The 13,052-nt window shown below is 41.7% G+C and overlaps 1 protein-coding gene across 2 annotated transcripts in view; it reads right to left on the bottom strand.

The window, feature by feature from the left end:
- Nucleotides 1–13,052, bottom strand: part of ccdc17 (coiled-coil domain containing 17) — a 54,682-nt gene that overhangs the window by 7,458 nt on the left and 34,172 nt on the right. For both annotated transcript variants that reach the window (XM_043699125.1, XM_043699126.1), the window contains one exon: nt 1,344–1,558. In XM_043699125.1, coding sequence (XP_043555060.1) covers nt 1,344–1,558 — 215 coding nt within the window. The remainder of the gene's footprint in view (nt 1–1,343; nt 1,559–13,052) is intronic.

Below are 13,052 nucleotides of genomic sequence, written 5' to 3' on the forward strand. Positions count from 1 at the left end.
ACATTTTCAGATTATGTTTAGCATGGATTTGATATAGAGCAAACTTAGTCTTTTTTTTCCCAATGCCATATGACTTAATCCTAGGCTACCACCTAGTTTTTGCTTTGCTGCATTTTCTACCATAGTATTCCTTGTTGTTTCTCAATGATGCTGAAAACGTAAAGACTGTGAGCAACTTTGAGTTGTAAACCTTTGACTGAAAACAAAAATTGCTGGAGATCACAGCAGGTCAGGCAGCATCCGTGAAGAGAGAGTAAGCTAATGTTTCGAACCTAAATGACTCTTCATCAGAACTGGCGTAAAGTGTGGAAGGGACAACATTTACTCATTAGTAGAGGGTAGGCAGGTTGGAGTGCTGGAGGAGAGAGGGTGCTGATAGTTCACATTAAGTGATCACGATGTGAAAAAGGCAGAACAGTGGTGTTTAGATTAGAGTGGTGCTGGAAAAGCACAGCAGGTCAGGCAGCACCCGAGGAGCAGGAGAATCGACGTTTCAGGCAAAAGCCCTTCATCAGTAATAGAGGCAGGAAGCCTCCAGGGTGGAGAGATAAATGGGGGGGAAGTAGGATAGAGTACAATAGGTGAATGGGGAGGGTGGGGATGGAGGTGATAGGTCAGAGAGGAGGGTGGAGTGGATAGGTTGTAAGGGAGATTGGCAGGTAAGACAGGTCATGAGGTGGTTTGTCTAACTGCCAAACTGGAAAGAACTGATGGTTCCTCTGGAGTGGGGGAGGGGAGAGAGGACATGGTGACAGAGAATGTAGCAAATAAAGCTGTGAACCTTTCTTCACTGGATGCAGGAAATTGCCTGCTCGACAACAAATTTTATTTCATAACAGGAAATTTTCGTCTGACCATTCTGGGTTAGCTGTAAACTAAGATTTGTGGTAAAAACATTTGCAAGGTAAAGGATTAGCTACAGAGAAGAAACCACATAGTGTCAATACATTTTTAAAAACTTATGCTTTGAGACAGAATGGGGCATCATGATCATCTGTACATTTTTATGAAAATACCCACAAATCAGTGTCACGTTAGACTACATGTTATGATGCAATTGAGTGAAATTGCTGAAATCAAAAGATTCTGAATATCAAGACCTGTACGAGTAGTGTGGAATACTATCTAAAATAATGAAAATGTCCACATAATTATTCCAAATGATAATTCTATGGTTATCTGATCAGTAACCCAGTTATGAAATTGTTATAAACATATTAGATTTACTCAAACAATAGCTACTGATATAATCTCTCTCCAGAATGTTCAGAACAGCAGGAAATCTTAAAATCTCTCTTGTAATTAAACTGTTTTTTCCCAGCAGAGAAAAGAATTGTACTTACCATGTGAGACCCCTGAGTATGTTGGTTCAGAGTTGAATGAGTGGGAGGGATTGGGGGTGGGGGCGGAGGTGGAGGTGGGTGCAGATGTTGAGACCTTAACCCTTTTCGCGTTCGCAATTTATTGGCTTCACTTTTCAGCATCTCAATTTCTTCTTGCAGGTCATTGATTTTCTTTGTGTGTTCCCGGTGCATTTCCTGCATTTCCTTTTCCAATTCTGAAGCAAAGCAGTAGAAATGTCGTTATATTTATAACCAATTAAATACAAATACTCCTACAAGTTTATTTTTCCATAACTGGAATATTTTTCTACAACTTGAGGTTCAATCGTGTCCCACAGCATACATGAACGTTAGTCCATTTTAAAAAATGGTGGACAAGGATTGTGACACGAAGAGAAGAGAAACATTAGATTACCTACAGTGTGGAATGAGGCCATTTGACCCAACAAGTCCACACCAACCCTCCGAAGAGTAATCCACCCCACATTTACCTCTGCCTAATGCACCTAATACTACTGGCAATTTAGCACGGCCAATTCACCTGACCTGCACATCTTTGGATTGTGGGAGGAAACCCACGCAGACACGGGGAGAATGTGCAAACTCCACACAGTCGCCTGAGGTGGAACTGAGCCTGGGTCCCTAGCACTGCAAGATAACAGTGCTAATCACTGAGCCATCATGCCACCTAAACATTTTCAAGATATGCTATACAAATATCTATTAAAATGGGCGGCACGGTGGCTCAGTGATTAGCACTGCTGCCTCACAGCGCCAGGGACCCGGGTTCAATTCCAGCCTCGGCCAACTGTCTGTGAGGAGTTTGCACATTCTCCTCGTGTTTGCGTGGGTTTCCTCCGGGTGCTCTGGTTTCCTCCCACAGTCCAAAGATGTGCAGGTCAGGTGAATTGGCCATGTTAAATTGCCTGTGGTGCGAGGTGGATTAGTCAGGGGTAGATATAGGGGGGTGGGTTTCTCTTCGGAGGGTTGATGTGTGGACTTGTTGGGCCGAAGGCCTGTTTCCACTCTGTAGGTAGTCTAATCTAAAATAAAAACAATTCCCATCATTCTTTGCAAAAATCAAAATAAGGTTTCATAAAGAAACTAGACAGATTTTCTCAAGTATAAGGTAATGTCACCATAATCTTAATGGTCCATAGGGTTGCTCCCTCTACAGAAACTTGACTGGAGACAATTTAACTGGAGGGTCATCACACCTCAAATGTGGGGAGAGATTTCAAGGTAACTTTAGCCAGTGCAGGAATTGAACCCACTCTGTTGGCATCATTCTGTTCTGCAAACTAATGATAATTAGTTGATCTCCTGTGGTATTGCCTCGTGGAGAATTGAGCCCACCTTGCCAAGTGGAGCTAGAAAGCCAGGAACAACTGGAGTACAGCAGACAGATATAATTGAGATAGTATTTTAAAATTATCTATTCTATCTTTATTTTGTACATACCACTTCCTGTTGACAAATTTCAGGTCTGCACAATGGTTCAGTTTCTTTGTACTGAGGCACAGTCTCCCCTAAGCAGGAATTTATCATAACTGTCCAACATAGTCATACAAAAATAAGACCAAATGGGAGGCAGTAGCAATAAGAACCTTCATTCAATGTACTTCACTTCATGAGCTTTCACACTCATGCGCATTTTCCCTATCTTCCAAACTGACAGGCATGCTAACAGGTCTCTCCTCTCTTCTCTTTGTCACTTAACTGTGCCAATCTTTCCTTATTTGGTATTTTGTCATCTTGATCCCTAATATGTTATTGTTCTTGGCTTCCTGCTCCTACCATGGTACCAAATATAAATATATTTGAATAAAACCACATAAGCCTAGAAGCCTCTGCTACCAGTTCCTGGAGTGGCAGCAGTCCACTGTGGATCCAGCAGGAACACTTCTGTTCCATCAAGCTCCACAAAGTTACATTTTACACAATCACCTTACAGTATATCTGCTGATGTGGAGGTGCCGGTGTTGGACTAGGGTGGACAAAGTTAAAAATCACACAACACCAGCTACTAATCTAATGCAAAGCCATGCTGATATTTAAGATTCAACCAATGATTATCTGCTGCAGTGCTATGCAATCGTACAACCTGTCCTTGGAAATTTGTTTAGAGGAAGAAGGTTCAGAGAATGAAAATATTGGTTTCTGGAGTTCATGTGGCAAACATCATTGTTTAAAAGGATGATTGAGGTACATGTGGAGTAAAGGACATTTTATTTTTACTGTCAGAACACCAACTGAGAATGTGTTAGTGCATGAATCGCAGAGGTATGCAGGAAAGCTCATTAAATATAATCATTCACTGCTCGAGGAATGCAATACAAAGACATAAAGGTTACACAAGCCTCTTGTAAAACCATATCTGGAGTATTGTGTGTTTTTATATTTCTAACAAGCTTTCTCTCATACTCTAATTTGCCTTATTTATTTTTGCCATTCTTTGCTGGGTTTTTTTCTGTCTAATCACCAGTTTTTGCACAATTCTATATGCTTTCTTTTAGTCTCACTATCTTACTATCTCTAAACTTTTGAGATAACCATCAAAAGGTATGACTGTCCTTTAGAAATTTGTTTTACTCATTGGAATTTGCCAATTAACTTTAGTTAGCTCTACTTCATGCCCTTGTAATTGTCCTTATTTAAGATTGTAAAATAGTCTCATATCCAGTCCTCTCTCTTTCCCTCCCCCTCGCCCTCTCTCAAACTGAATGCAAAATATTATGGTTGTTGTTACCTAGGGAGTGCCGTCACTATGAGATCATTAATTAATCCTATCTTATTGCACAGTACCAGGTCGAGTGTAGCCTGCTTTCTGGTCACTATAGAATATTGTATTTAGATTAGATTAGATTACTTACAGTGTAGAAACAGGCCCTTTGGCCCAACAAGTCCACACTGACCCACCGAAGCGCAACCCACCCAGACCCCTTCCCCTACATTTACCCCTTCACGTAACACTACGGGCAATTTAGCATGGCCGATTCACCTAACCTGCACATTTTTGGATTGTTGGAGGAAACAGGAGCACCCGGAGAAAACCCACGCAGACATGGGGAGAATGTGCAAACTCCACACAGGGAGTCGCCTGAGGGGGAACTGAACCCTCTGGCGCTGTGAGGCAGCAATGCTAACCACTGTGCCACTCAAAAACATTCTATGAATTCCTCATCTAGGCTACTTTTGCCCACCTGACTTTTCCAATATATATGCAGATTGAAATCTCTTGTGATTATTGCAATATTTTGCTGACAAGTTCCATTATTTCTTCCTTTATGATCTACCCAACCATGTGGTTGCTGATAAAGGGCCTAGCTACCACTCTTGGAAGTCATTTTTTTTCCCTTTATCGTTTGTCATCTCTATCCGAATCATTTCCATATCCTAGTTTACTGAACCTATGCCATCACTCTATGTGGTGCTAACAGCATCATTAACTAACAGAGCGCCTCCTTCCTCTTCTTCCTAAATCTTATGTACACTTCAATATTCAGATCCCAATCAATGTCATCCTGCAGCCATGTCTTTGGAATGGCTCAAAATTGCATTTATTTATTTAATTAGTTTACCCTCTCAGTTCAGCTGCTTTGTTTCCAATGTTACATGCATTCAGATACGTGATCTTTAGCGCGATCTCTTCAGTTTTGTTTGTAACTTCTCGTCTTATCTGTCACTTTACTCCTAGTTTTGTACTCTCTATCCCTTCTTGTCATGGTTTATCTATCCTTTCCCATATTAATGTCTTTTTGTATTGCTTTGCCACTACTCTCTGATTTACCACATCTTCACAAACTTGATCCCTTAACTCCCCTATTTAGTTAGAAATCTTCTCAATTTTCCTGTGTAGTTTTCAAGAACATTCCCCCCCCACCATGATTCAGGTGAAGACTGTGCCATTAGTACTAATCCCACTTTCCCTAGTATTGGTGCCAGTGATCCATGAACTGGAACCAGTTTTTTGAAAACTATTTACAAAGAAACATATTCATCTCTGTAATCTGATTTGCACTCTGTCTTTTTGCACGTGGCTCAGGTACTGCAGAGATTATGATCGTATGCTCCTTAATTTGATGACTTCATGAATTACATTCATGTGTTACATATAATTCAAGAGTCAGAAATCTGGAACTTAGTCTCAATGACAGTTTGCTTCGAGGTGGTTTTCTTGCCCAAAGTTGGTATCTGTGTGGAGTGAGTAAGGATGTATAGCTCAAGAAAATTTGATATTCACGAGATTTAAAGCTAATGCTATCTTTATCGTCAAGTTTTACGCAGAAAATGGCAGTGCAAGAGATGTTCAATGTAGGAGGAGTGCGAAATATGGATAATTATGGATCCACAATATATCCAAGTTGACACATTAAACAAGGGATATGCTAATTGTTGGGAAATTTACATTTGTGTCTCTGTATTTGAGTAGCAATTGACCACAAGTCTCTGTATCAGTGAGATGAGGAGGAGCATTCTGTTCTGAATATAACCATATACACAAGGTAGTTACACACATATCTAAAGTTAACTCCATGCCATTCCCTGGTCATGATAAATGGGATACACTTAAGATACGCATAAGTGGATTGCAAGACCCTCATTGCTCTTTAACAATCGGACACAGCAGTCGAGCGAAGGACCAAACTTGAGTAAAGGACAAGGTATCGTGCATTTGGAGATTGTGAATGACTGCAGACGTAGCCGTTGCCAGAGTCTATCTGAAATATTTAATTACATAGATACCATGGAATTAGGAATTTATTTATGCAGGTCATGAGAACGATTAATTGATCATGACCAATGCCAAAAGAGTTTATGATGTTAATTCTTGGTCTTGTTTTCCTTGAGTAGTTTGTCATAAAGTTAGTTTTAACCATTTAGGCCAAATTTCTTGAGAGTTAGGGTTCTCCAAATGTGAACATGAAGCACTGTATTGTCACCATAGCGATCCAGGGTCAGAGGCTAATGCTGTGGGGAAACTTGTTCAAAATCCCACAATGGTTGATGGTGAAATTTGAATGAAATCAATAAAATTGAATCAAAAGCTAGAATAATAGCAATAATGCTAACTATTGTAAAAACCCGTTTGATTCCCTAATCTCATTTAGGGTAGTGAAATCTACTATCCTCATCTGGTCTGGCCAGCGTTTAATTCCAAATGCACAGCAATATGGTTGAGTTTTAAATGTGTTCTGAAATGGCCTGGCAAACCACTCAGTGGTATCAAACCACTACAAGGTCTGAAGAAAGAAATGAAACACAATAGACAATCCAGTATTGGCTAAGACACAGAAGAGAAAACCTCCCTATCCTGTAAAGTCCTTGTTCTGAACACCTTTTGGCTTGTGACATAATTGGGAGCTGTCCCACAGACTAGCCAAGCAACAGCCTGAGAATATTCATAAGGTCTGATTCATGAAGAATGACTACGTCCCTGACACTACTAACACCCCTTGTTTTTGCCTTGTCCCACCAACAGACAGATTTACCCAGGCTGGTGGCACAGTTGTAAGTACAGTAGGGAGGTAGATGAGTCAAAAAGTGTGGTGCTAGAAAAGCTCAGCCAGTCAGGCAGCACACACTTATCCAGCACCACACTTTTCGACTCTGATCTCCAACATCTGCAGTCTTCACTTTCTCCTAGTAGGGAGGAAAATGCCTTGTGAGTCCTCAACATTGACTTTGAACCCCATGAACTCTCAAGGCATCAGGACAAACTTGGGGCAACGAAGCCTAGCAATTTGCACAAATTTTGCTTCTTCAGTTGATAAATCAGTACTGCTCCACATTGAACACCAACTGGAGAAAGCAGTGACAATAGTAATGGCACAGAATGTAGTCTAAGTTGGGGACTCCAGGGTCCATTACCAAAAGTGACTCAGCAGCAGGTAAAAGCCCTTCATCAGGAATGAAGGGCTTTTGCCCGAAACATCAATTTTTCCTGCTCTTCAGATGCTACCTGACCTGCTGTGCTTTTCCAATATCACTCTAATCTTGACTCTAATCTCCAGCATCTGCAGTACCGACTTCTGCCTCACATCACTCGGTAGTTGAGCCCTAGAGGATTATGCCTATGCCTATGCCTGGTATGTGGTTGTAAGGGAACAATCAAAAGGGAAAAATGTACTTATCCTCATCGATTTACCGAAAGAGGATGCATTTGTCCATGACAGTATTGGTTGGTGTGACTACTGTCTTGTGGAGACCATGTTGTGTCTTCACACTGAGAGTTGCCTACATTGTCTTTTAAGGCAATATGACTATGCTGAATGGAATTGATTTCAAACAGATCTAACAACTCAAGACAGGACATCCATGAAGCACTGTGGAGCATCAGCAGCAACAGAACAATACTCCAACACAACCTGCAACCTCATGCCTGAGCAGATCACCCACTCTAACATGACCACCAACCCAGAGAATCAACTCTTGTTCAATGAAGGGTGCAGAAGGACATGCCAGAAGCAGTTACAGGCATACCTAAAAATGAGGTGTCAGGCTGCTGAAGCTATAGCACAGGACTACTTGTGAGTCAAACAATGTAATTAGTATACAATAGAATTTGGTGTTTCCACAAACAACAGATCAGGTCTAAGCTCTGTAGTTCTGCCACATCCAGTCACGAATGCTGGTGGAAGATTAAACAACTCTGTGCAGGAGGAGACTTCGTAAATATCCCCATCTCAATAATGAGGGAGCCCAGTACATCAGTGCAAATGACAAGGCTGAAGCTCTTACACTTCACCAACAGTGCCGAGTGGATGATCCACTGCAGCCTCTCCCTGAGGTCTCCCACACCACAAACATTAGTCTTCAGCCTCAGTTCAATTCATCCCATGTAACATGGAGGAACAGAAAAGGCCCCGGATAGTTTAATTTTATTCATTCACAGGATGAAGGTGGTACTGGCTAGGCCAGCATTTATTGCTCATCCCTAATTGCCCAGAGAGCAGCTTAGCATGAACCACGTTCCTGTGGGTCTGGAGTCACATGCAGGTCAGACCAAGTAAAGATGACAGCTTCATTATCTAAAGGACATTAGTGAACCAGAGGGGTTTTTTCAAAGAATTGTCTTATTGTCATCATTACACTCTTAATTCCAGATTTTCACTGGATTTGAACCCAGGTCCCCAAAACATTACCTGAGTCTCTGGATTAATGGTCCAATGATAATATCGCTTGGCCATCACCTCCCATACTGCTTTGATTATGGGCCTGACATAATTCCAACAAAAGAACTGAAGACTTGTGCTCCAGAACTAGCCATATTCCTCTTCAAGCTGTTTGAATACAATTACAACATGGACATCTGAGAAGCTTGACAGTCTTTGCTATGTTCTGCCGGAAAAGGTGACAGGAGCAGTATCCTTGAATATTTTAAGGCAAAGGGCAATAGAGTCTTGTTAAGCAATGGGCTGAGAGGCTATTAGGGATGGGGGAATTCTGGATTTGAGGTTACAATCAAATCAGCCAAATTTTATTAAATGGTGCAGCAGGCTCGAGAGGCTGAATGGCCTACACCTATTCCTAATTTGTATGTTGGTATGTTCTTATCTACCCAGTAATGCAGGAAATTGGTCCAGTATATTGTGTGCACAACAGCAGGACAAGTCAACTCAAACAATTACCACCTCATGATCCACTCTCAATCAACAACAAAGTGATGGGAGGCATTGTTAGTGATGTTATCATGTGGCATTTACTCATCCAAAACACTCACTGATGCTCACTTTGGGTCCTGCCAGGGCCACTCATCTCCTGATCACATTACAGTATCAGCGCAAACATAGAAAATGAGCTGACCTCGAAGGGAACATGAGGGTGGCTGCCCATGACATCAAAGCTGCATTTGACTGAGTTTGGCATCAAAGACCCCTAGCAAAACTGGAATCAATGGGAATCACAGACAACACTCTGCACTAGGTGGAGTCCAACCTAACATAAAGGAAGATGGTTATGATTACGGAGATCAAGCATCGCAGCTCAAGAGCATCACTTCAGGAGTACCTCAGGGAAATGGCCTAGGCTCAAATATTTTCAGCTGCTTCAATTTTCCTTCCATTATAAGGTAGGAGGTAAACATCTCCACTAATGATTGCACAATGTTAAATATATCAGTTTATCCTTAGAAACTGTACCCAAAACGATCTGGACCACACCCAGGCTTGGTCTGATAACTAGCAAGTGCTTTTCACCTCACAATGCTGGGAAATGACAAGCTCCAACAAAGCAGAAACCAAACATCGCACCTTGTTATTCAATGGTATTACCAACACTGAATATCCCATTATGAAAATCTTGGGGGTTGCCATTTGAGCCATATCAAGCTGATATGTACTAGTCATATATATATACACACACACACACACACATATACACACTGTGGTTAGAAGATCAGGTCAGAGACTAAGAATCCTGTGGCAAGCATCTGATCTCCTGACTCCCCAAAGCCTGCCCACCAACTAGAAAGCACAAGTCAGGAGTTTGATGGAATACTGTCCAATTGCCTGAATATATGCAGCTCCAACAAAATTCAAGAAATTTAACATTATGCAAGACAAAGTAGCTGACTTGATTGGTATCACATTTAACACCAGGAACACTCACTCCCTATACCACTGATGCATAATCACCACAATGTGTCCTATCTACAAAATGCTCTGCAACAACTGTTTTAAAAAAATTCTCAAGGTCAAGGACCAGGCTCGCAGGAAAGTAGTCTGACACAGAACAAACAGCCAAGAGGCGAGTCTGCTAGAATATAAGTGTTTTATTCCCCGCAGCGTCGCCACAACCAGTCTCGTACTTACAACGGGTCTGGTTTATACTCACTCTACGTGTTACCGGAACGCGACACCTTCCATTTTCGGTTAAACACATTCCATTCTGGTTATTCACACGGGAAGGTGTATGACAAGATTCACACGGGACCAAGCGACACCTTCCATTTTCGGTTAGAGCAGAGCAAGGCTAAAAAACACATTCCATTCTGGTTACATACAGATAAGAAGATTCACACGGGAAGGTGTATAACAAGATTCACACGGGACCAAGCGACACCTTCCATTTTCATAATGATTCACACATGTATTGGGACACAATTTTATCCCTTTCACCACATTCCACTGCTTGGCCCAATACATGTGTTGCATAATGATTCACACATGTATTGGGACATAATTTTACACCACAACAACTCATCAAAATTCCTTCAAAAGCACCTTCCAAACCTCGGACCTCTGCCATGCGGAAGAGAAAGAGGCAGCAGATACCTGTGAATATCTCCGTTTCCAAGTTTCCCTCCCATGGACCATCTAGACTAGCAAATATGTGAATGTTTTCTTCAGTGTCACTGGATCAAAATCCTGGTGCACCCCTCTTAATGGAATTGTGGTTACCTACAGCACATGGACTATAATAATTCCAGAAAGTAACTCACTAATAATTTTTTTTAAGGGCAACTAGGGATGGGAAATAAATGATGGCCTTGCCAGTGATTTGCATATCCTATCAATGAATTTAAAAAATCTGGTCTATTTTTCGTAGAATGGATTTGAAAGAAAAGTTAATTTTAAGGATTCTGTTTTTAAAAAGGTGTGTTCATACATGTTTAAAAATAAAGGCATAAATATCCAATGCAGATCACACAAAGACATTAAGTGAATGAATGATTTATTGTCAAACATCTAGGGAGTTACAGTGAAAAATGTTCTATCACCATTATCAGGCACCAATTTGAGATACAAAAGAGTAAAAAGTACTTAAATAGAGTTCATCTTCATCAATCAGGGGTCCCAAATGCAGCTCCCAGACCTCTGCAAGGTTCCTGCTCCAGGTCTCCCGCAGCCAGGGTCTCCCGCAGCCAGGAGCTCCCGCAGCCAGGGTCTCCCGCAGCCAGGGTCTCCCGCAGCCAGGGTCTCCCGCAGCCAGGAGCTCCCGCAGCCAGGAGCTCCCGCAGCCAGGAGCTCCCGCAGCCAGGAGCTCCCACTCTGGGCACAGCCATTGCTGCAGTTGATGACTGGCCCCTGCTGAATGAGTCCCTGCTCTGGGTCTACCGCAGCCAGAGGCCCCCCACTTGCCATCACTGCAGCTGCTGCCCTGCCACTATTAGTAATAAGTAAAACAAAATGCTGGAAATGTTCGGATGAGGGAGCACCTATGAAGAGATGCAGAGCTATTGCTTCAGGTGGATATTTTTCATTAAAACATGAAGACATTGTTGCTACATGCCTGGGCTATGCGACAAGTTACTTAATTGTTGGACCAAATGACATACTCAAGATAATCTGCTTAAAGGAGTAAGCAACACTGATGTAACAAAGATCATATATTTGCTGTAAAACCTGAATTTATAACAGCTCATCTATGGTATCCTGCCTGTTCAGCCTGTAACACTCATTGACAAAGTTCACACCAGTGCAAATGAGAGGGCTGCAGTTTGTGTTAAACTGTGCCTCAATAATGTGCTAATGCTTTCAGGAGAGAAAAATATAGGAGACAATTAGTGAGAATCATTAATATCAATCGGAATGAATATTTTATTTGGAAGAAGACTGAAATAAAGACAAATATTAAGCTCTTCTTACCTACATTCACATCTCCTCCAATGTCTCCAGTTTCCTGGTTCACTACGAACATTCAGGCATTCAATTGCTCTACACCTTCATTCCTATGTAGGGAAGTCTTGGAGCTCTCTGCTTCTTCCTTTAAAGAAAAACCGAACTAGATCCTATCTACAACACCTTCCCCCGCCTGGCTGAGTTTGATCTTATTTTGAGGAACTTCTCTTTCAGCTTTCTACTCACTTTAGCCCAAATAAAAGTCCTTGCTATGCCTGAGCTTTTTGTGGGATGGGTGGAACATTTATTACTCTTTTCCTAATTACATCCCACCATTATCTGTTTGTTTCGTATACTGGTGACTGCATTAGCTCCACTTCCTGCTTTCACCACGACTCTAAAAATTTCATTGACTCTGTTTCTAATCTTCCATCACTTTCACCTGGTCAATCCCTGGCTCTTATCTCCCCTTTTTTAAATTCTCTGTCTTCATTTCCAGAGATAAACCATCAACTAATATTCAGTACAAAGGCACAGACCCCCATGGCTATCTAAACTAGATTTCCTCATATTCGACTTGCAGTAAGAATATAATGCCATTTTCCCAGTTGTCCTGGCTCCATCACATTTAATCTAATGATGCTATTTTCCACATCAGTGCTTCGGATAATTCTTCCTTTCCCCTCCTAATCCCTGTTGAACCATAATAGCTCATTTGCTTCCTCCTCACACTCCATCAGCCTGTGTTCAATGAATCATCTTATGCAAGTTTCATCAGACCCAGTGTAATGCTACCAAAATATCTTCCCCTCCTTTTCAGCATTCCCAAAGAGACCATTCTCAGCTCAACATCCTCGTTCACTCTGTCACCCAAGCACACTCTCCCCATTTTTCTGTGCAAGTACAGGAGACACAACACCTCTCCTTTCATTTCCTCCCTTCTCATCATCCAAAGCTCCAAACACTCCTTCCAACTTGTACTCTTTTCAATTTAGTCACTGTGTTGCCCTCTACAGCAGGAAGATCAAACCTAGTCTGTGTGACCACTTTACAGAACACCTCTGTTCAATCCAAAAGCATGACCTCAGGTTGACCATTGTTTGTCAATTTAGATTTCCACTGTGCTGTCATTCTGACCTTTCGGTCA

Source organism: Chiloscyllium plagiosum, chromosome 11 (assembly GCF_004010195.1).
Source record: "Chiloscyllium plagiosum isolate BGI_BamShark_2017 chromosome 11, ASM401019v2, whole genome shotgun sequence".
Classification (NCBI taxonomy): Eukaryota; Metazoa; Chordata; class Chondrichthyes; order Orectolobiformes; family Hemiscylliidae; genus Chiloscyllium; species Chiloscyllium plagiosum.